The sequence below is a fragment of the Labeo rohita genome, chromosome 13 (assembly GCF_022985175.1).
Source record: "Labeo rohita strain BAU-BD-2019 chromosome 13, IGBB_LRoh.1.0, whole genome shotgun sequence".
NCBI lineage: Eukaryota > Metazoa > Chordata > Actinopteri > Cypriniformes > Cyprinidae > Labeo > Labeo rohita.
Window position 1 is genome coordinate 30,811,717 of NC_066881.1, and position 25,438 is coordinate 30,837,154.

Genomic DNA, 25,438 nt, shown 5'->3' on the forward strand with positions numbered 1-25,438 from the left:
ATAACAGTTCACAAAAAATCATGTCCTAATACATAATTTAAGTACTACTTCAATATGAACTGATGATGAGTTAAGGCATGTACTAATCAAGAACTGACCTTCACTATGACATGTAATGTAAATTCATGTATGAAATCTTGTGTTAATTAATATTATTAACTAACAGACATGTAGTCAAGATGGTCATTATTCACACATGAAGTCATGTCGTAGTGAAGGTTCGTTCTTGAATAGCATTAATGCACTGATATTGCAAAGTGTTAACAAAACATTTATGATGTTTTTTTTATATTAAAAAGTTCTAATGTAAGTTCTAGATAAAAAAATCAGTTTTTTTTTCTAAGTCAATCAAATTATTAAAGTCTTCTAAATTCCAATTCAGAACAAAATGTATTAGTTTCACACAAAAATATGAAAAAAGCACAAGTGTTTTCAACACTGATAATAAGTTTCTTGAGCAGTAAATCAGCATATTAGAATGAAGGATCATGTGACACTGAAGAGTAAGTAATGAAGTTGAAAAATTCAGCTTTGCATCACAGGAATAAATTGTAAATATTTCACAATATCATTGTTTTTACTGTATTTTTGACTAATGAAATGCAGCCTTGGGGAGCATAAGAGACTTCTTTAAGAGACTTCTTTTAAAAACATCTTATGATGTCTAGAAGTATATAAAATAAATCAACCTTGCCAAATATTACAGCTTGGTGTGCTGTTTATTATTTTTCATTTATTAAGCCATATTTATGTAAAAAAAATATATATATTCTTGCACTTTAACACAACTTTTGAAGTTCAAATTCCAGTATTGCACTTCTTCCAATTTTAATTCAAAGTGTAATAGACAGAAGGCATAAAAATGATAGGGAGGAGAAGGGGGAATGATATCAGGATAAGATGTGAACTCACATTCCCCCATACGGGCACCACTAGGCCACAGCTCTAACAAATCTATTCCAACAAGGGAAATCACACATCCTGTCAGTTCGCTGATTTCAGGCAAGCACAGGACAGCACAATGACAGTGATGTCTGCCTTCAGAACAGAGACAGACCTGAGACGCAAACCAGTGCAGAGACCAACATGATCAAAGACACACGTGACTGTTCCTGTGTTATTCTGGGCTTAACGTCTCCACAGCGCTGACAGACAGTGAACGAGAGAACGGAAAATAGAAAGAACGCAAGATTAAAAGTGAAGATGTAATCAAAGAAAGGTGAATTAAACCTGACAGGTCAACACATAACCCAGGGGAAAAGGAACGTTTGAGAAGAAAAAAATAATAAAAAGATGTGAAGGCGAAAAGACATTTTCTCCTACAGTTTCTGTAATGCTAACTGCAAAAAGAAATACTATTCCTGCATTAAAATGAGCAAAATAAAATTAAAGAAGAACTTTCACAAAAGGTTCACAAAATTCAAATGCAAAACTCACTACAGCTGCTGTATAAAGAGGGAATGAGAGCAAATTCGAGCATGGATGTGAACTCACTGGTGGTGTTGGTAAGGCGAAAGGTGACTGAGCTGTCTGGAATATCACACACGTTCCGGACGGACACCTGACAGGTGTAATTAGCAAAGTCCTGTGGACGGAGGTTTTTCAGTTTCAGCACCTTTGTCTCACCCTGCAAACACACACATATTCACATGGTAAAAATACAGCACACAAAAACATTTTTTTCTCTTAGTCAAAACATGCATTTACACATAATGACAACAAAATAATGTCTTTCGGTCATCCTCTGGAAACAGTGCCATTTGTGCTTGTAGAATTTTTCTTTTTGTATAATTTGACTACTTTTGACTAATTCATATTTAAAATATGAAATCACATTTTCCCACCTGGGGTATCACAGAGTTGGACAGAGACAAGGCCAACACAAGTGTAAACTACAAAATACAATCACACATTTAACAAGTAACCAACCATTGTTGTTGTAATGTCGGCTGCATCTGAAACTGATATTACTTGAGAAGTTAAAGTAAATACGCTAAAAAATCTTTCAGACATGCACATTTAATACATGGGTGGAGCAAAACATATAAGGTTGTTTAAGTGTTTAAAACATACCTCCACGGTTCAGTTGAATGATAAAGTTTACCCTCTTTAACTTTATGTTATGCTGTTTTGTGTTCATCTGCTTCTCCCATTTGCTCTTTTTACATTGACTATCACTCTGTACAGACTAATCTAATCAGATATAACAATTTCTCAAATAACGTTATTTGTTACAATATATACTGATAAATAACATTCACTTCAATGGTATGAGATGACTGGATGTTTTCAACTGAACTAAGTCACCAACTGAATTGCAGTGGTTAAACTCTTTAAAATTAAAATTTGTAGCTTGAATTAAGCTACAAACTCGAACATAATGCACAATGTTTCCGTCTAACTTGCATTTTGTGTATAGAGTTTGAGTATTTTGACTAGTTAGCAGTAAACCTGTTAGCTCACCTATGTCCGTGTTTAGTGTTGGATGTCATCTTTGGAATTGAAATATGGATATATTATTTGTAAACATCATACCTTTTTCTCTTTTTTCAGTTAATGTCATAAAACTAGCGAGCTAGGCCAGTAATAGTACTGACACCGTCGTGTAAACATGGCTGAAGATGCGAAAAACGGAGGAACAGACGAGCCGATTCAATTGAGGGAGTCATTTACCCTGGAACCGCTCCGATTGCTTCAAACTCGTGATTTCGATCATTTAGTTCAAGAGATTCACTAGCAAAAAGGTGAAAAGAGACATTCATATTCGAGTTTTAACATCGCTTGTAATAATTTTAAAAAGCACGTATAGTGATGGGTGAAACGGAGATTTTCGAAACTCCGAATCAGTTAAACCACTGTGTCGCAAAATGATTCAGATCGCGTATCACGAATCATTTGATTCAGATCGGAAGTTCAGTGCGGGTTCGCGAACCTCGCAAAGTCGCGATCTGAAATGGTTCGTGAATCATTATCTTGATAGGGGCGCGGATCGCGAATCATTTGGATCGGAACTTAGGAGCCGGTTCGAATCTTTTGATTCAAATCGGGATTTAGGAGCGGGTTCGTGAATCATTTAATTCAGATCTTCGGTAAGGGCTCGCGAATCATTTAATTCAGATAGGGATTTTGAATCGCGATTTTTTTTCCTGATTTCTGATGGGGGGTTTTTTATTAAACAGAACAAAACATCAAACCATTAGGGTAGTACAGTAAAAACAAAAGAAAGAAAGAAAGAAGAATACACAAATACAAATCCCTTTTACAAATTAACCATGGTTTTATTATTTATATTTATCGTATTATAGTATTATTATTATTTATAGTAAAAGTGTAGTACCCGTGTGTGTGTGTGTTTGTATAACCACAGTTATCTCCTTAAATACGAAGACGTCAAACAACAGATTCATGAGTTACTCCAAATTTCACAAGAATAATAAGCTGAAGAAAATCTTGTGATGAAGATGTAATTCACAAAACTGTGGTTTTGCTAAACTAATAGTTTAACCATGGTATTTTTGGTAACTACTAAACTGTCCCTAGCAATAATTTTGTTTAAACAATTAAAAGTCTGTTGTCTGCCATTGTCTCCACCAATGCCAAAAATCAAACCAACACCCTTGGTAATTTCTTCAAATATGATGTCAGAAACAGGAAATATCACAGTACAACAGGATTAATATGCATAAAATATTTTAAAAATAATACACTGTAATGATATTCCAATTTCAAGATAAAGCAAAATGTAAATACAGTTAAATTACATTCTATTACCAACTGAAATATAATTGGGTTGAATTGGAACATTCAGTTTGGCTGATATTCTAAAAATCAAACATTCTAAAATTTCCTGCGCATTACACACTAAACAAGCTTCAATCTATCAAATAATAAAACTATGCTCTGTATCCTGATAAGTGTGTCAGTAGTAATTAATTTGGGCACAAATGGGGCACAAAAGGCATAGTATTGTTTCCTGAGAATGGCCCTTGTATTTCTATGCAATGTCAGAGGCTTTTGTGTGCATGATAAAGAGAGAATGAATTCAGGAATTTTAAATTCCTCTAATTCTTTTGACCGAGTCCATCAGGAGAATGAATAATCCTCATTATTAATAGCAAAGCCATCAATCTCCATCCATCCCACCTTATTCAAACCGCTCTTTAATAATAAGTGCTCAGATTATGAATTCATCACTGATGGATCGCTATTTATTGAGTACGTTTCTCTGTGATTGAGCGGGTCTCCTGTGGTTATCTGCTATTCAAATGATTATTAACTCTAATTAAACTATTTTCTGTTTTAGGGGAAATAAGGCCTATAGAGAAATTTTGTCCAGGTGTGTAAGAGTGGTTTGGGATTTACTTAGACTGGGGACTAAATTGTTTCCAAAAGTTAGCTAAAACTTAAGATAAACTTAGATCTTAAACTCCCTTTGGACACACAGAGATGTCCTCAAATTAAAAATAAAATAAAATAAAACCCATCTGTAAGGGTTAGGTGTAGGGTTAAGGTCTATAAAATATCATTACCTCACTAAAAAAACAATTATGATAGTGTTTTACCTGTGTGTACAGAGGCTCATAGATGTCCACTCCATTGTCTTTGCTCTGTTCAATTGGTTTATTTCCTCGTTTCCAGATAAAGCGAGCAGGGGGGTTGGAGTTTACCGTACAGCGCAAAAACACTGTTTTCTCCTGATAATAGTTCCCTCGTACATCACCCACCGTCTGGTGCACCGTGAGCACAGGCTTATCCAGATCTGAAAAACAGACAGAAAGAGAATTCACTTAGATTGGGAAAATGTAATCTCTGTAATGGAGTAATCTGAGAGGTAAATGCTCTCCGAACCAATAATTATCAGAGTCTTGATCTCATGGTCTCAGACCAGACCACTATTTTCACTGTACCAAAGGTGGCAATTACCTCAACCACAGGTCAGCACGCTATCTTCACCATTATACTGATTTCACTAGAGCTTTAATGGATCTGAATGGCTGGTTAGTCATTTCACAAAGAGTCCTATTGTTTGAAAGAACAACGCAATAAATGTTCTCTAATGCACTTCATTAAAATGATTTTGGACCGTCAGGTCATGGCGTCCAATTATGTTATTTAAACTACCGTTAGTGCTTTTTTTTTTTAAGTCCTTGGATTCGGAATGAGCAGAAACAACTCTGAAAATTTGGCATCTCCTTATATGTTTCACAGAAAAATGGAAATAATACAGGTTAGAATGGCATGAGAATGTATAAATGATAGTAAAATGTTCATTTCAACACAAACTGAAACCAGACGCGCGCACACATAAACACACAGCTTACGTAGAGAACAGTATCACATATGGAGGAAAGAAAGGTGAAGGTTAAATCTATGTGACCGTGTAACCCAGTCTGACCTCTCACCTCTCGCTGCTCAGTGATTCACACTGAATAAACAGGAATCTGTTTAATAGACTCTCTTGCACACAGTCCTGTGTGTTTAGAGAGAGCACACATGAATGGGTTTATTTTAGCTTCTGAAGGAAATCTAAGCATAACGCCTGAGTAAATTCAATAGCAATAAGAATGAAAACATCAGATCCTTCAGAGAGATTGACTGGGAAATGTGCTGATCCGTAGGGAATTCCCTGCCAATTCCACAGAGATTAATCCGGTGAGCGCACTAACCCACATCACAATGACCGTGTCAAATTATCACTCAATTTTATTAGACGGTCTGGAGCTAATCTGATGACCACAGGCCAGAGGAGAAAATCATGAATGACACACTAGCCCAACCCAATATACCAACGGGAGGAACCGTTGATTTTTTTGTGCAGTGGTATGACTGTGTGTGTTTTACAAAGGTCTATGGAAGCAGACTGTGCATGTGTGCAAAACTCTGCATCTAGTATGTAAAACTATGATTGGTTAGACATAGTGTCTAAAGTACACTCTATGGAAAAGATAACATATGAAATCAAAATCACTGAAATCACTTTTAAAAGATATGGGCACCCCTAAAATCGAACTATCCACTATAAAACAAAACATATTATATCAATTACCCTTTTATATAAAATCCTATCTCTCTTTTAATTTATTTGTTTATTATTTTATTTAATTATTAAATATTATTATCAATTGATGTTTAAACAACATTATTTGAATTACTAGGAACTAGGGACCATACATGTAAGAGATCTGATATGAATATGTGACGGTGTTCTGTATTTTCCCCCCTATTTTTCATATGTAAAAGTGTCTATGTATGTAAATGTTATTGGTATTTTTTATTATTTATTTATTTATTTTTCTTAATGTGTTGGTGGTGGGTATTGCCGCAAAGGGAGTAAAAAAGTGAATGGAAGAGAAAGTAGAAGGAAAAATGAGGACAAAAATAATATATATAAATAAAATTTCCTTCAAAGGAAAAATTCACTTGTATAATTGTACTATATGTGTATGTTTTTTTTAAATGAAAGACATAAAAAGTATTGTATGAAAAACTAATGTTCAAATGTTTGGGGTCAGTAAAATTGTTCAAACATTCAATACATCAAATGATATTTTTTATAAACATTCTATTCGTAAAAGAGTACTGAAAGAAAGCAGCAAATCAGCATTTCAGAATGATTTTTGAAGGAACATGTGACACTGAAGACTGGAGTAATGATGTTTAAAATTCAGCTTTAACATCACAGGAATAAATTACATTTTTAAAACATATGTATACAGATTTTTTTTTAAATTGTAAATCTATTTCACAATATTAGTGTTTTTACAGTAATTTTGATCAAATAAGTGTAGAACTGGTGAGCATAAGAGACTAAATAAATTAATACCTAAACAAATAAATAAACAGAAATCTTACCAACCCCAAAAATTTGAACAGAACCACAACAACAACAACAACAAAAACATTTATTTATAAAAACATGAGGAATACTGCAATAATTTTAATGTGGTTAATGTGCCTATTAAGCTTCCTAAAGAGAATGTCGTTAGATTGAGCACATTTCCTTTTCTTATCACAAACACACATATGAAATCATTTACTTGCTCTCATAACTTTCCAAAGCAGTTTGAATTCATTTTGATCCATAACTCAAAATTAATCTGCATTATCATTACTGCGTCCAAAAAAAGTGACATTTTTCCAAGTATTATTACTATATATATATATATTTTTTTTTTTTTTAGTATCTAAATGGTTATAATGGATGTTTGGTCAAAACAATGGTTCCTCTGAAAAACAAAAACACACACATATTACATCACACAGACATATAACATCAAGATTCATACTGAACTTTGGCAAAAGACTGATATCCCAGTATACCCCAAACTCCAACCCAATAACACCAACACACACCCTTCTGCATTCAGAAGAGCGCAAACAGAGGCAGACGTTTGATCCCAGCATCTCGTGAATTATTTAGCACTTTTCATATTGCCTGAAATGGAGCATCACATGAGTGTGAGCAGCACATTTGGATATAATGAGCACATACGAACAGCCCAAATGCACTGCCAGCCTGCAAAGATCTTTTTTCAGTTTCTTCCTCTTATTTTTCTCTTTAGATCACTTATAAATCAGTGTCAACATTTGCCTTGTAGCCGTTCTCACAAACATCCATAGTGTCTACATGGACCGAGTCAGCGAGGAACGGTGTGTGTGCGAGTGTGTCCTTTATTCTGTAATGCATGCTTTTCCATCGTGTCATTACTGCTAGGACTGCAGGATTATTTGCATAATGTGCAAGAGTACAGCGTAAAACCTGTGATCTTATAAACATGAGCTTTCTCTCCACCTGGTTGGTCTGAGGGCATGGACCCACAATGCACCTGTTCTCTACCCACAGGAACATCTCTTACATAATTCAGCTCACTCTCGATGAATATGCGTGAAAGGACAGATATGAGCGAGCCACTTTGTGTCAAAGATTTTACATGTGCATTAACTGCGCAGAATATTAAGAAAACACTAATCTCATAAGGATTAAATCATTTCTGACCCTGGACCACAAAACCAGTCATAAGGGTCAATTTTTATGAAACTGAGATTTATACATCATCTGAAAGTTGAATAAATACTTTCCACTGATGTACGGTTTGTTAGGACAGGATGATATTTGGCAGAGATACAACTATTTGAAAATCTGGAATCTGAGGGTGCAAAAAAAAAAAATCTAAATATTGAGAAAAATCACCTTTGAAGTTTTCCAAATGAAGTTCTTAATGCATATTACTAATCAAAAATTAAGTTTTGGTGCATTTACGGTATAGGAAATGTACAAAATATATACATGGAACATGATCTTTACTTAATATCCTAATGATTTTTGGCATAAAAGAAAATGTGAACAGGTAAATTTTAGGTACCTAAAGGTCTTTGTGAATAAAAGACATTCTAATTACTTGAATATCACATTAACTGCAAAGGCTACATTAAGCCAAAATGAGGTGAATAACATAGTAAAGCCTGAGGCAACAGACATCTGATATCCTCTGTCAATATAAGATGATCCACAGTATCTAACAGCTGACATCCACAGGGGTTACTCTAGAGGTCACAAACGTGAGGGTCAAAGGTCAGTGTTCATATGAGTAAGTCAATATTCTCTGCACTTAACTTCTTGTGTAATTTAACGGGTGAAACCTGTCAGGAACAGGTCATATTTCACCCCTCCCAACAAGAAAGAAATAAGACATTACATTTTGCGTAAAGAAAATGAAGCCTGATTTAGGAGCATTAATACTGTGACTTTATTTCCATGACAATTAAGCACAATTTAGCCAAAATTCTCATTACTGTAATGCCTCTGGAATGTTTTACTTTAGAGTTTCTTTGTAATTCTCATTATTCTCTGTGGTGCTTCTCATTAGAACCTCATCATTGTAACAGAGTCATTTGCAAAATTAAGGTTTAAAAAAAAAAAAAAGCATAAAACGCAGTACAAAAAGGATAAAAGCCTAATGATAAAAATTATTTAAAAATACTTGTATATAATAAAAAAATATAACACTTATTCACAGTAATGAGTTTTTTTTTTTTCAACATAATGAGGGGTAAATTATGCTTAACTAACATTTTAAAGACAGATTTTACATGAAAATTATATAAAAGCAAAAAAATAAGGTGGTTGTTCACAAAAAGTAAGATTTTAAAAGCTATAAAATAAAGGTGGGTGTTGTGGGAGCAGTGTTGCCAGATTGGATGGATGATAAACGTAAACGACTCAAAGCAGGGCAAATACATTAAAAAGAACTATATGCTTAAAATAGCCTATGCAAGCAAACACTGTCAAAACAGCAACCGAGAAATTAACCGATTGCTTAAAAAAACACATGCATCATTTTCAATGTCAACAGTCAGAATATGCCAGTTTAAATGAAAAAAGCGCCCAACATAAGAGTTCGGGAAAAGCAACATAATTAGCAGATATTTCACACTCATTCATTTATTCATGCACACACTATGACAGTAAAAACTCATTGATACATACTGCACAATAATCCGACAATAAAAAAAATGAGCAACAACAATACTCACACAACAATATACATATTTTAGAACATAATAACGAACTTTGCATATTCAAAACTAATCAAGTCCAGCAGTTTTCAAGGATAGTTTCAATCTGGACCATTTAAAAGATAAAAGACAGGATTGTATAGACCCAGATATTTAGTTTCTTACATCTCGCTTCACAGGTGTAATTCACGTTTTGAGAGTTGAGTCACTCTCCCACTCTTTACCGTGTAACTTATACAGGCATTGAGATCATTTGAATATACAGTTATTCATTCAAATATCAGAATTAAGTGATAAATTCAAAATCAGTTATTGCCCTAAAACCCGTCACTCATGAATCAACACGTCTGTCTGCTGATCCAGTGATTGGCTAAAAGTGTGGCTGTTAACATTAGCATCAGCTGCCTCTACAGTGTGCGTGTGTGTTTAGTAACATCGTGATGATTGATTGGTTGTGGTACATGCACAGTGGGGTTTATTTGTTAACCATTTAGCCTATACGATTTAGTTTCTTTTTAATGTTTGAAAACCACCAAACTGACCCCAAACCCACACAATCAAATTCAAAACCGCCCAACTAGGCGGGAAGCCGCCCAATCTGGCAACACTGTGTGGGAGAGCTTGAGTTAAAGGATTAGTTAACTAAGATGCTCTTGACTTTCTTTCCTAAGTCAAAAAGAAATTAAGGAATTTTCAGGAAAACATTCTAGGTTTTTCCTCCATATAGTGGACTTCAATGAAGCAAACTGGGTTGAAGGTCCAAATTGCAGTTTCAAAAGGCTCTGCACAATCCCAGTTGAGGAATAAGGGTCTCATCTAGTGAAAGGGTCATTTTCTAAAAAATAAAACGCGTGATGTAGGTGGAAGTCCCGATCCAGTGTTTACAAAGCGAACGTGCAAAGACAGTCAAACGCCCTTTAAAAAAAAAAAGGTAAAACAACAATGTGGGAGGAGAAAATGAGATGGAGTGTTTCTCCTACCCTACCTTTATAAACTGTAGTACACAAATGTAGAACTTACCACATGTGACCTAATGTGATTACGTAATGTGTAGCGCGCATTGTAGAGCTAGTGCAAGACGAGCACTTGTGGTTAAAAAGTATATGAATTTTTTCTTTTTTTTTTTTTTTTGAATGACTGCTCATTTCCCAATTTGGACCTTCAACCCACTGATCCCCATTAAAGTCAACTATATGGAGAAAAATCCTGGAATGCTTTCTTCAAAAACCTTAATTTCTTTTCGACTAAAGAAAGAAAGACATGAACATTTTGGATGACATGGAGGTCAGTAAATTATCAGGAAATTTTTATTCTGGAAGCGAACTAATCCTTTAAAGTCAAGATGTTTTGATGAATTGCACCAGTACATTGAGTTATGACATTGCGATTAAGAATTTTAAGAATTACAAGGTTAAAAAAAGAAAGAAAGATCTGTTAAGATCAATCACTTTAAAAAATAGGGTGACTTTTTACTTCATGCCAACTTCAATATATTAAAACATCTGACTTGCAAGATCTTGCAAGTGAGAAGTCACAAAACATGTATTACTGGACTCTGCTTGCTCTCCAATTAATCTCCTTGGTTTTTAGGAGAAACAACGAGATATTAAAGAGATCTCATTTGTGATTTTTCTTCAACAGCTACAAGAAGCTCCAATTAAATTGTCCAGAGATCAGCGGTTGCGGGCAATTTTAATAAACACCATTGGAATGAGAAAGCAGATCAGGGACGGCTCTCAATACTGATCCCAAACCTCCAGACTCTCAACACACCTGCAGCCTCCTCTACCTCATATCGGCTAATTACACTCGGCCCTTCCTCGGCTCTGCCCCGCAGCAGGAAATGAGATATTTAGTCAACCCCACTGGCTCGGCACCAAGAACCTTCGGAGCGCTTTGAACTAGGGTGCAATTTTAATTAAAAACCCCAGGCGAAGCTCTGAGAGCTGAACTCTGCTGGGCGAGGGGGTCACTAACCATCCGAACACTTCCCGGGTCGCCAACTCCTAACGGGATCAGAATTCCAGAGGAAAGACACCGAGGGACGACGATCTCTCTGGATATACAAAAAGAGGCTTCTATAATTGCTTATGCTCCGACTGTTCTGTTAATTGCCCTAGATTTTCTTGGGACGATGACACACATAAATACAAACTACACATGCACACGTACACACTCGTAGCTGTTGGCTACAGATGGTGTTGTACAGTGATGCTGTTTTTTAATTGGCCTCCCAGAGTAATGACTGCTGTTAGAAGGAGTTTTCTCTTTTTTTGCTCTAGCTAGATTTTGGAAACCACGCCATTTGTCTTAACAGATGAGCTATCGACCTGTCTGGGAATATTTAGGCACCTAATAACATAACGCACAACATATCCACAAATCCAGCTCTTATTCAGCAGCCCAACGACACAGGATGGCACTGTTCATAAAGCATGCAAACTACCATCTATTACAGTCTGAAACATCCAGAACAGCAGCAGTATAAAATATCAGATATATAAAACGTCTGATAGCAGGACTAAACATTTCACTTGGTGGTTTGGGAAAACATTGAATGATTTGCCATAAAGTTTGCTAAGGTAACAATCAATAATACTTTTGCTCTTAGAGTTAGAGATTTGAACAAATCCATAACTCAAAGTATTACATTTGGGTAATACTTCTCAGACAACAAATCCTCAGACAACAAATCTAGAAATGCATTGAAACTGCAATTCTGGCCAATATGCCAATACATTTATGAAATCTGATATTAAAAAAAAAGCACATTGCTTGAATTAGACAAATTGCATATTCCTAAAAAAATAAAACGGTATCTCTGGGATACTGATTAGACACATAAATATATTTACAAGAACAAGATTAGTTTAGATGTTGTCTGAAACAAAGTTCAGTGCCAATTCTGAAGCATAATTTATATAATTTATATGCACAAACACACGCAGCTCTGCTATCATTACATGTGCACAGCAATTAAAACTGATGAGCACCCTTTTTTAGGGTTATATCTGCCATTATCTATCACTGTCCCTTTAAATTGCAAAATAACCCCTACAAATTTCAGACCTGATGTTTCTTAGTCTATACTACTGGTGGCGTAATGGGTTCCTGAAAATAAAATAAAACTAAAAACATATTATTTCATTTATTATTTTATTTTTAATTTATTAATTAGAAAAAAAAATTATACAAATATTTGTAAAAAAAAAATCATTGTACAAAAAATAATAGTGCATAATAGTGTACATAATGTGTGTGTATGGTGTATATTTATTATGTATATACAAAAAAACATATATTTAAGAAAAATATGTTATGTTTACATATTACATATATATTATATATTACTTTATATATACATAAAAAATATACACAGTACACACACATATATAAACAAAAACATTTATTTTGGATGCGATTAATCGTGATTAATTGTAATTAATCATTGCCCAGCACTATAAATAAATAAAAACTCTTCAAATTACTGAAATTATTATTCTTCAAATGATTACTAGCAATTTCTGAGTAAAAATTGTATTATTACTTTTTTTGCACTTGTACTGCACTGTAAAAAATAAAATAAAATAAATTTTACTGTAAAATATTGTAAAAATGCTGCAGGAAAAAAAACATTAATAGGTTAACAGTATTTTCCCATACTATATACAGGGAAAAATTGTAAAAGATATAACCCGACATTTTGTGTAATTTTACAGTAAAATTATGTTAATTGTAGAGTTTTCAGAAGTGAAAAAAAACAATCAATATGTAATTTACAGTCAAAAATTGTAAACTGTTTTTTTTTTTTTCAGAATTCCCTGTGTGACACTCTACATTTGAAAGCATTTCTTTTAATAATCATGTTTTTTTTTATAGTTTTTTATAATCAGTTATGTACATATGGGTTTATGTTACATCTTCTGTTATTTAATACATGTTTGTTGCATTATTTAGTTGTTGTGTGTTTCCATGTGTCAGGATTGTGTTCTGTTTAGTCTTGTGGTTCCTAGTGTTTTTTCCCTTCTGTTTCTAGTGTATTTGGTTTAGTCCGTGTCTCCCCCCCTAGGTTTTGATTATGTTGGTTTAGTCTTGCCCATATTTGTACTTCCCCTCGTTTGCTCATTTGTGACCACTCCCCTGTTTCTGTGTATTTAAGTTTGGTTGTTCCCCTGGTCTTTGTCGGTTATTGTATTGTTTCACAGTGTTTATGTTGTTGTTGCTGTTCCCTGCTTTTGGTCTTCGTGTTTTGTTCTTTTTGTTTTGTTTAAATAAACGTGCATGGATTGGATCTCCGCTCTCCTGCTATTTGTTTCTGCGCACGACGACAACCCTGACAGAATAACCGACCGAAATACAAGATGTTCCGGGCTGAGGAGAAGATCAGAAGCCTTCGACAGGCGGAGAGGCCGTTGGAACGGTATGTGGAGGAATTTTTGAGCTTTTACCATCTGGTGAGCTGGAGCGATGCAATGATTAACACGTGTTTCTTAATGGGGCTAAAGGATGATTCTCTGGTCTGTTCGATCGCTTATGAGGAACGTTGCAAGCCGGTCGCAGAGTTTATTAACCATGTCCTGGCTCTTTGTAATTCCAATTTCTGTGTCGAAGTGGGAGACTCTGATCTTCCCCCCATTAACAAACACGTGGCCGCTCCAACTCACAACCAGCCAGCTTCCTCCACGTGCGGTTCCAGCAGGCTCGTTCCCTCCTGTCCTCCCTCGTTCACTCCCGTTCTCCACAGTTCCTCCCTCATCCTCAGCCCGGAGCCCGCGGCCAGCTCCCGGCCGCCGCCGCCCATGGCCAGCACTCGGGCTCCAGCCTCACTCGCTGCCAGCACTCGGACGCCGCCCGTGGTCCGCACTCGGACTCCGGTCGCGGCCAGTACTCAGACTCCAGTCGCGGCCAATACTCGGACTCCAGTCGCGGCCAGCTCTCGGACGCCGCCGCCTGCGGCCAGCTCTCTGAGACCGCCCGCGGTCGGGATGGCCCACGTACTGGACCCGCCATTTATGTCAGTATGGGCAGCTAATATACAAAGGACAGCCCCAGCACGCACCTTTGAACCCGCGGCGAGTACTCAGACGCCATCCACAGCTCGCAAGAAGGCTGCAAGAAAAAGGCGCCGTAAGGACACAGCTGAGTTTCCCGAGTCAAGTCAAGTTGTGCCTGCGTGCACGGAGTCCAGTCACGTGGCAGCTGTGGTTACTGAGTTGAGTTCAGTTACAGCTGTAGCTTCTGAGTCAAGTCACGGCTGTTGTTCCTCAGTCCAGTCAGGCTGCAGCTGCATCTTCTGAAGCAAGTCAAGTTGCAGCTGTATCTCCTGAGTCTAGTCAAGTTTCCAAGTTTAGTCAAGTTGCAGCTGCGTCTTTCGAGGCAAGTCTAGTTTCAGCTGCCTTTCCTGAGTTTAGTCAAGTGGCAGCTGCACTTCCTGTGTCAAGTCAAGTTACAGCTATGGTCCCAGTGTCAAGTCAAGCTGCTGCGGTTGTTCCAGTGTCAAATAAAGTGACCGCTGTTGTTCCAGAATCAAGTCAAGCTGCGTCTTCTAAGGCAAGTCATGTCGCAGCTGTGTTTACTGAGTCAAGTCAAGTTACGGCGGTGCTTCCCAAGTCAAGGAACAGCTACGTTCCCCGAAGCAAGTCAAGTGGCAGCTGCGACCCCAGAGTCAAGTCAAAGCTGTATCCTCTGAGTCAAGTCAAGTTCCAGGTGTGTCCCCTGAACCAAGTCAAGCTACGGCTGTTGTTCCTGTGTCAAGTCAAGTCAGAGCTATCGTTCCTAAGGCAAGTCAAGTTGCAGCTGTGTTTCCCGAGTCAAGTCAAGCTTCCAAGTCTAGTCACGTTACGGCTGCTGTTCTAGTGTCAAGTCGTATGACAGCTGTTGCTCCTGTCTCAAGTCAAGTTACAGCCATCTTTCCTGAGCCAAGGATCAAGTCACCACTCGTCAGACCATCCCGAGCCAAGTCACCTGTCTTCTGACGGCGCAGAGCCTCGCCATGTCTCGTCCCCCACGATCATGATGGCTAGTAAAGAGATCCTACCATCCGCAGCTGCTCTTCCTTTTAATGGCGGTTGCGGTTTGGTGTGTGTGGGCTGTACACTGTGCTCCTGAGATCCCGTCTGGCCTCAAATCCGCTCCAGAGGCCTTTCCCACCAGAGAAGCCGCGCCCATGCCCCCAGAGGTGTCAGCTTCGGCTGTAGAGCCTCTTATGGGGGCGGCGTTAACCCATAAACTCTCTGCTTCTGCTTCTCCCTCTCTTCTGTCCACCTCCTCTATCCCTGCTCTCCCCAGGTCCCGGTCGGCGCGCCCTCCAGCGCGCCCTCCTGAGCCCGCATCTATTCAGCCATGGCCACCCGGACTATACCCCTGGCTATGGCTCCTTGAACTCTCAGATCCGCCATGGTCCCTGGACCAGCCCTGGAGGCATCACCCTGCTTCCCTGATGTCTGCCTTGTGCAGCCTCCAGGGCGCCCACCCTCCCACCCCATTGTATGTAATTACGGCGCGAGTCGCGCCTTAGGAGAAGGGGGGGTAATGTCAGGATTGTGTTCTGTTTAGTCTTGTGGTTCCTAGTGTTTTTTTTCCCTTCTGTTTCTAGTGTATTTTGTTTAGTCCGTGTCTCCCCCCTAGGTTTTGATTATGTTGGTTTAGTCTTGCCCATATTTGTACTTCCCCTCGTTTGCTCATTTGTGACCACTCCCCTGTTTCTGTGTATTTAAGTTTGGTTGTTCCCCTGGTCTTTGTCGGTTATTGTATTGTTTCAGTGTTTACGTCGTCGTTGCTGTTCCCTGCTTTTTGTTATTTTTGTTTTGTTTAAATAAACGTGCATGGATTGGATCTCCTCTCCTGCTATTTGTTTCCGCACACGACGACAACCCTGACCCCATGATGGTGTTTTGTGTTTGCATGAATGACTCAGTGCACCTTCTGTGTATTAGTATATAGTTTATATTGTAGTATATTTGTATATAGTTCAGCTTGTGGAAAAGCTACTTGTGATGAACTTTGATTCTTCATGTGGCTTTATTATTATGCATTATGCATTATCATGGTGGTTGTCAATATATGTTAAAGATACAAAACAGATTTTAGTAGTTTTTAGTGTGTTGTTGAATGTACTAGTTAACATTCAAATTTTCTTGATTGTAAATTACAGACTTATACTGTAAAATGTACAGGTTGCTCAGTAAATGTGTTTATAGTTTCTCTGTATTTTCTCTGTATCCACATTAATCTGTCAACCACAGCTGCTAAAATTATTTTGTAAAAACTACTAAATATTTTTTACAGTGGATGCAAACATTCTTGCAATTCAACTAAGTTGCAATTACAGTAAAGTTTTATTTGCCAAAGACGATTTCCACACATTTGGCACCTGGCAGTTTGAGAGTGTTAATTTTGGACTTTGCGTATGGCATGTGGCCGCTAATACCCGTCTGCCCGCCTGTGCCCACCTGTTTATCTCAGCACGGCGCTGTTTGGACACACTCAACTCTTTTATCTCCTTTTTTTTACAGTTACACAGTCACTCTTTTAATTTTGAGCCCCGCATTTCTCTCTTTCCTTACTGTGGAAACATCATGTACACCATAAACTCTTCACGATGATCTGGAGATGGACTTAATGCGTAGGGCAACCTAGTTAGCGATTCAAATCAGATAATCAATTCAAATCAGATAACGAGTGAACAACCAGAGTAACCCGAGGCAATTCAACACCTCTAATCATTCAAAATGACCTCTCTAATCTTACTGATTATTGACAGGTATTGATTAGGTGTTGCTGACAAGAAATCCTATACATTTAAAACACCACAAAGTCATTAAAGGAACATCCTGTGATCTTTAATTTGACGGGTGTTTGTGACTAATTTAATTATGTACTGAATCAACATTCCTTTAGACTGTGTAATACTGGTAATTGTAAAAGCCACATCAGCACTCATTACTGCGAGTTGGCAAACAATAGAAATGTATTTGTTAGGTTAGGGAGTGAGAATTATCCATTACAAAGACAGTTTGTACAAAGTGTTTGTGATCGATCTGAAACTGGCTGAAAAAAAAGAAGAGAAATCTTAGTGTTTAAAGGAACGGCTCACTCAAAAATGAAAACTACCATAAATATCAGGGTTTTTCATTTTTAATTGATTTTACTGTAAATGATGGTGACATTTCTGCACCATCCCATCGAACCTTTCATCTGCTCACAAACTTTAGTCCCGACTCAAACTCAGAACGCCATTGGTTGAACCAATGTACTATATTGTGCCATTCAACGAACAAATTCTTCAGGAAAGTCAACCTATGAATGGCACATGAAACTGCTAAAAGAAAAAGTATTATCTTTAATATGACAAAAGTCAGTGGCATTTCAGGTTGTTTTCAAGGTTTTCAAGCATTTATAATAGTATTCTATATATCACAGCAGAATGAATCACCCTCAGCTGAGTTCAGGGTGTCAGTGGTTCACACACACTGCAAAACAGCACTTGATACCGTTTAGGCTTCAAGTGAGTCATTCAGATTCTGTAAGATGATTGTCTGTTGAAGACAGTCAGAGCTCACAGTATTCATGAAGTACAGTGTGAACACTAAAGTGTCAGCCAAGTGTCAAGAGTGAAAAACAAAACTATGTCAATACAACGCCAACATAAATGCTGTTTGCAACCCATAATACTTCCATAATGTGACATTTTTCAAGGTACAATAGAACAGGACTTAACTTTAATTTAAATAAATAAATAAATAAATAGATTTGTAAAATAGAATAAATAGATTTGGGATGTCAATTGAAAACTAAACTTATTTCTGAACTAGAGCAAATTACGTTTTGTATTTTATAGTTACATTTCGACAAAAGAATACAAATACTATTTTTTTAAACTCCAATTAATTTCCTAAAATTGAATAATGGTTGAAAACCAGATGTGGAATTGCAATTTGAATAAGGATATTTCAAATGTAAAGAATTCATATAAATGTTATACATTAGAAATAAAAATAATAGAGAAAAAAAATAAAAGGCTGTTAATATGAACTAAGATAAACGTTGAATGTTGGGTTTTAACATTTTTTATAATAATTTACATATTTATGAAAATAACGCATTACCTATGTTGATCATTTTTTTAAAATGCAATTTAATAAATTCCACTTCATGTTATCCTAATTCAAATTTCTGTGGAGTGTGGCAAATTCAATTCAAGCTCACAAAAATGAATTAAAAGTGAGTCAACTTGCGCTCCGGGCATCCCGTGTTCGAATCCTGACTTAAGGACCTTTCCCGATCCCACCCCACCCCACTTCTCCCTCCTACTTCACTTCCTGACAATTCTGATCTGTCACAATAAAGTCAAAAAATGCCAAGAAAAACAAAAAAAAACAACAAGATATTTAAAAAAATAAATAAAAACAGTCCAGGCAGAGTAAGACAAGATGAGCGTTTGGCATTAAAAAGTATATAAATTGTATTATTTTTATTAAAATAACAGATCGTTTCACTAGCTAAGACCCTTCTTTCTCGGCTGGGATCGTTTACAACCGAATTTGGGATCGTTTGAAGCCGAACTTAAACTGCATTTTGGAAGTTCAAAATCAGGGCACCATATCAGTCCATTATATGGAGAAAAATGCTGAAATGTTTTCCTCAAATTTCTTTACGACTGAAGAAAGAAAGACATGAACATCTTGGATGACAAGGGGGTGAGTACATTATATGTGAATCTTTGTTTTGGAAGTGGACTTCTCCTTTAATGTAGCTAATAAAAATACAGTTGTTCATTGTTAGTGTTCACAGCGCAATAACTAATGTTAAAAAACACAATTTGTGATTTTAATAATGCATTAGTAAATGTTGAAATTAGTATTAACTAAGATGAATAAATGCTGTAGAATTTATGTTAACTAAAGTAGTTAAGTGTTACCTTAGTGTTTTACCTTGATGTATTTAAATAACTAATACTGAAACAAAAATAGTAAAAACGATATAGATTGATACTGTATAATAAAACATTTAGTTTTTAGTTAAAAAAAAACCCACATGATTTAGTTAGTAATATTTAAGTAAAAATAATCCTACTTATGTCATAATTTTTAAAATTATTTATTTATTTATTTTTTTTTAATATTATCAGAAAATATGTTAATAAATAACTATAACAGCATCTCAATTAAACTAAAATAACAGTGCCAGGAACAAGTATTAGGAAAGTAAAAAGTGTCAATCTGAATTTGAAGCTGACTTTAACTGAGAGAATGTTTAGTGTGCTGAACGGTCACAGCGTGAAGCCCTGCAGGAACTGACTGTCTATCAGACTGAACATTCAAACAAGCTGCTTTAGAAATCTCATGACTCCAATACATCTCTCCAGCACAGACTGAGACGCAAATATCCGTGAGTGCGTGGGTGGCGGGATCTTAACATCTAGAGATCAATAGGGCCCCGGGGGGCCCGACAGAGCAGCGCGTGCCCAGCACGAGAGCCCAGTGCTCCCTGACCTCCTGGAGCGCAGGGCCGTGGCGCAGGGCACAGGGGAGAAACGCTCGACTGTTTGCTTAACCTTTCATAAAATAGCCATTTCATTGCACACACACAAACACACCCAGGCAGGACATGCAATGTAAGCATTTGTGGATTATCTTGATATAAAGCCCCTCTTTCATTTTAAGAGCGCTTTATATCTTCTTTTCCGCACCTTCCACTTTATTTACTAGTTTTCCTGGAGGCAGCTTTTCTTTTACAATTACTGGCTCTGCTCCAAAGGTAGAGGAGGTGTCAGGCAGGGAATATGCTCCCGTTCTTGGCTGCTTTCACTCTTTCTGTGTGGCTTTTCCTTGGCTTTCCATCTCTGGGCACAGTTATTTAGTGGCAAATCCTTGAGAATGAGACATTTCATATCCATTATATCTGAAGGCGTCTGCAGAACACTCGACTCTCCCTGTTTTTCCTCACATATATCACCTTGAAAACTATTTAGGAAGGTATAAAACAAAGAAACAGGACATTCTTAAAGGTAAAGCGTGCCGTTTAATGTTAAAATACTCTTTCCTAGCACAAATATGACAGTCAAATATAAGACTTCTGAAATTTTGTCTTTGTGGCGTTATCAAAATATCGCTTTTAACCAATGGCGTTAGTCCGGGGCGGGACTACCTGTTTGTTAGACCAATAGGAAACTGTTCAGGAATCATTATTTTAATATTTACAATGGCACAGAAATTACACACCTTACCTTCAAAAATGACTATCACTTTATATTAATTCTTCTTCTTTTTTTTTTTTTTTTACCATATTTTTAATTATATACTACCAGTCAAATTTTTTGAACAGTAAGATTTTTAATGTTTTTTTTTTTTAAAGAAGTCTCTTCTGCTCATCAGGCCTGCATTTATTTACTGCGTTTTTACTATTTAAAGTAGCTGTTTTGTATTCAAATATATATTAAAATGTAAATTATTCCTGTGATTTCAAAACTGAATTTTAAGCATTATTACTACAGTCACATGATTCTTCAAAAATCATTCTAATATTCTGATCTGCTGCTTAAAAACATTTATTATTATTATTATTATTATTATTATGTTGAAAACAGCATATATATTCAGGTTTCTTTGTTGAAGAGAAAGTTCAGAAGAACATCATTTATCTGAAATAGAAATCTTTTGTAACATTATAAATGTCTTTATCATCATTTTTGATCAATTTAAAGCATCCTTGCTAAATAAAAGTACTAAATGAATGGTACAGTGTATGTTACAAAAGCTTTTTATTTCAGATAAATCATTGGATCTTTCTACTCGAATCCTGAAAAAAACATTTTAAACTGTTTTAAATATTGATAATAATACTAATAAAAATCAGCATATTAGAATGATTTCTGAAGGATCATGTGACACTGAAGACTGGAGCAACGATGCTGAAAATGTAGCTTTAATCACAGAAATAAATTAAATGTTAAAATATATTTAAATAGAAAACAGTCATTTTAAATAAAAATATTTCAAAATTGTACTGTTTTTGCTGTACTTTAGATCAAATAAATGCAGGCTTTGTGAGCAGAAAAGTCTTCTTTAAAAACATTAAAAATCAAAAACTTTTGACTGATAGTGCAGTTGCAAAGTGTGTCATTTGTGTGCATTTTGATAACATATTTTCTTCAATCCTTCGGTAACACTTTGCAATAAGGTCATGTAAAAGTAAAGATGTTAAAGTAAACATGAAATAGCAATAGCAACTGTATATTTATACATCAACATTAACCTATGTTAATATTTATTATTAGTTTATGAAATGCATTAATATTTATCACCTGAATTCTATTATACTTCACGCATTCTGTTGCAGTAAGTTAATATTTATTGAAACACTTACCAACATATTTAAAACTCGAAAGCTGCATCTGTTAAAATGAAAGCACTTTGAACTAACATGAATGAACAACTAGCAAATGTATTTTTAATGAACTGCTGTAACATTTACAAAGCATAATAAATGCTGTAAAAACTATATTGCTCATTGTTTCTTCATCTTAAGTAATATAAACAAATGAGACTGCATTTTGAAGCGTTATCAATAATACTTGACAACTTGCGTCGTATACTGAGTCATCAACTAGCATAAGTGATAAATAGATATTATTAACGCTGATGACACAACACACCATGATCTGGATGTCAAAAACACATTTAAGACAAAACCTGCGGCAAATAAACAGCCTAAAAACAAGTTGTGGATTCCCAAACACAACTAAAGATAGATACAACTGATTTGTCCATCTCATCTGACATCACTGGCCAGCAATCTTTCAAAAAGGAAACGTCAGAAATGAACAAGGTTTCATTCAACAATGCAATCTCAGGTACAAAGAAGTCTCAGTATGTAATACTGTTGAACCTCATATAGATTCCCTGAAATAGATTCCAAGCCACGACACGGAGGACAAGGGGGCGACGCAGTCTAGACCTCTAACAAGTCAATCCAGCGTGTCTGCGCACGGAACGATTGAAACAGAGCTCCGGACAGCTCTGACAAGCCTCAACCTTTCAGTTTCCAGGTATTTGGACACGGATATTGAAATAACAAACAAGGCGATGGAGGCCGAGGTGATTGACGGAGTGAGCGGGCCAGACTACACCCTGCTGGTGGTCTATGTGCCGATTCATTCGCCCTGAATTTCTTTATTTTTTTTCCCCCCTTAGCTAACAAAAGCCAGAGAAAAGGTCAAGCTGGTCTTGACTTGGTGGTCTATTGTACAAAAATAACCTTCACAGAGAATGGAAAAAGCCTATAGGACTCAGTGATAAAAACACATCTCAGATAAAAAATAGAGCATGTGGACATTCAGACAGATGTTATCGGTGGCTCACCCAGAGACACTTTTATTCCGCTGTATTTTTACTCCCTGGAGTCACAGTGACTGAGAGTGTGAAGAGAGTTCTTTCTACAGCACTAGAGACGCTCAAAATATCACATAAAGAACAAATGTCGATATTCATTTCAATCTAAAGTCTAAACCAGACAGATTACATTGATTCATATAGACCAGGCAGCACTTACTCACTTTTAAATACATGGGTTTTTTATCAAGCGTAAGAAATACATGCATAGAAAGACATTATAGACATGAAGCCTGTTCCAAAAGGTCAAATATCTTTTTGTAAGATTAAAAAAAACACACCTGGGATGGCAGGTGATTATTTATATATATATATATATATATATAAGAGTTCAGAACCAAAACCAGCTAAAAGCCATCTTGGTCAAAAATGAGATAATGATACTGAGTGAATGCTCCTGACACATATTATACGTCCATCAAATACTTTTACTTCAAACTCACTAAATTCCAGCCTCAGCCCTATCAGAAGTACCAGTACTTACATAGAAATCTATACAAAGTAGCCAGAAAGAAATGCTCATTTTAAAGAAATACGTCAGATGGATTTAGGGGCTTCTGCATCTGAACTCTTCATATATATATATAAAGCCCTATATATATATATATGTATATATATATATATATATATTAGGGCTATCGATTTACATTTTTTGTTTTGATTAATTAATCTAACTAATCACAAAATAAATTTGACTGTGAAAATACACACAAAAGATTATTTAAAGCGGTTTTTGTGCTAAATTAGAAAGTAAATTAGAAAGAAATATTTTATTTGATTCAACATAGAATTTATTACACAAACGTTTAGGCTGCAACGGCCTAATGTAAACTACGGAACATAAAAGATGATGATTTGAGAAACATCTCAGTATTTTTTGTTCATACGATAAAAGTCACTGGTAACCAAAACAGCTTTGTTACCAACAGTCTTCAAAATACCTTTTTTAAAGTTACACAAAAGAAAGTTTTCAAACGACATGAGGATGAGTAAATAATGACAGAATTTTTTGGTGAACTATCCCTTAAATGTTTTTGTTTTTATTCTTATTCTTTTTATTATTATTTTTTTAATGATATGATACTTTAAATAAACTAAATCTGCTAGCAGGTGGCGATAAATGTCTTTATGAGTGATTTATTTATTCGATTTGATTCATTCAAATGGCTGATTCATTCAGGAATGAAGTAAATGTCTCTCTCTGTAAATGGGATTTTGAATAATTGGTTCACACAATTTGTTCAAAACGCGGATTCATTCAGAAACACTGCTGTGTTGCTCAGAGTGTATAATTTAACGTGTATACACACACACACATATACATATACATATATATATATATTTTTTTTTTTTTTTTTTACATAATTGTGTGTGTTTTCATCCTTTGAAGCGCTACTGGTGCGCTGTCTGAAGTGGCTCAGCGCATGTGTACAGCTGAACGCGCAGCTTTTCAAACTATACTTCACTGCACCGTTTAGGCAGCATAACCCTAGGTATGTGTCGCTACATTCCGGGTTATGAAGAATAAAGAAGGGAAAAGTTATTCTTCCGAAATGGACCAGAAATATCTTCTCAGGTCAAAGTTATCAGAACTGTGTCTAGGGACAAGCTGGCCATCACACTGCTCTGACCTTATCAGCCGTTTGTATTTCAATATTTGATTCGCTCTTGTCGCTTATGACAGAACAGCTAATCACAATGAACTTGTGTTCAGAAGAGATTATTTTATTCGCTTATTATTTTATTAAAACTAGCTATTGTTTTCACTACATTGCATTGTTATATTTCGTAAAAGTTTTACCCGCCAACTGGCAACTGACACTGTTACATATACTATGCATTTGGCACATGGCGAGTGTTCATTTTAGGCCCTGTATATATATATATATATATATATATATATATACATATGAAGAGTTCAGATGCAAAACCAGCTAAAAGCCATCTCCGTCAAAAATGAGATAATGATACTGAGTGAATGCTCTCGACCCATATTATACGTCCATCAAATACTTTTTCTTCAAACTCGCTATAATACCAGCCTCAGCCCAATCAGAAGTACCAGTACTTACATAAAAACCTATACAACTGAGCCTCATAAAAATGCTTTTTTGAAAGAAAGACGTCAGATGCATTTAGCTGGTTTTGCATCTGAACTCTTCATATATATATATATATATATATATTTTAGACAGTTGTCAAGGCAAAGTTTCTCATTTCAATTCTGTTTACCTAGATCAAATAACTAAAACTGAAATAAAAATTTATAAAAACGATAAAGACATTTAAAAAAAAAAAAAGAAAAAAAAAAAAAAGTCAAAAATGGAACACATTTACTAAAACATTTAATTAAAATAAAAACAGAAAATATAAAAAAAAACTGTTTAAATATTAATAAGAACTATAATAGTATTTTAATTAACACTAGTACACAAACTTGTTTTTAAAAAATATTTAAAAAAAAAAAATTTTTTTTTAATAAAATATAAATGTTTTCATTTACTTCTGTGATCACAGCTGAATTTTCAGCA

The 25,438-nt window shown here is 35.8% G+C and overlaps 1 protein-coding gene across 1 annotated transcript in view; it reads right to left on the reverse strand.

Annotated features, from left to right (window-relative positions):
- LOC127175035 (MAM domain-containing glycosylphosphatidylinositol anchor protein 1) overlaps positions 1 to 25,438 on the reverse strand; it is a 250,165-nt gene that overhangs the window by 114,846 nt on the left and 109,881 nt on the right. Inside the window, exons 5-6 of the mRNA XM_051125843.1 lie at positions 4,563 to 4,759; positions 1,495 to 1,627 (exon numbers count right to left, since the gene is read on the reverse strand). Of these exons, the coding sequence (XP_050981800.1) occupies positions 1,495 to 1,627; positions 4,563 to 4,759 (330 nt within the window). The remainder of the gene's footprint in view (positions 1 to 1,494; positions 1,628 to 4,562; positions 4,760 to 25,438) is intronic.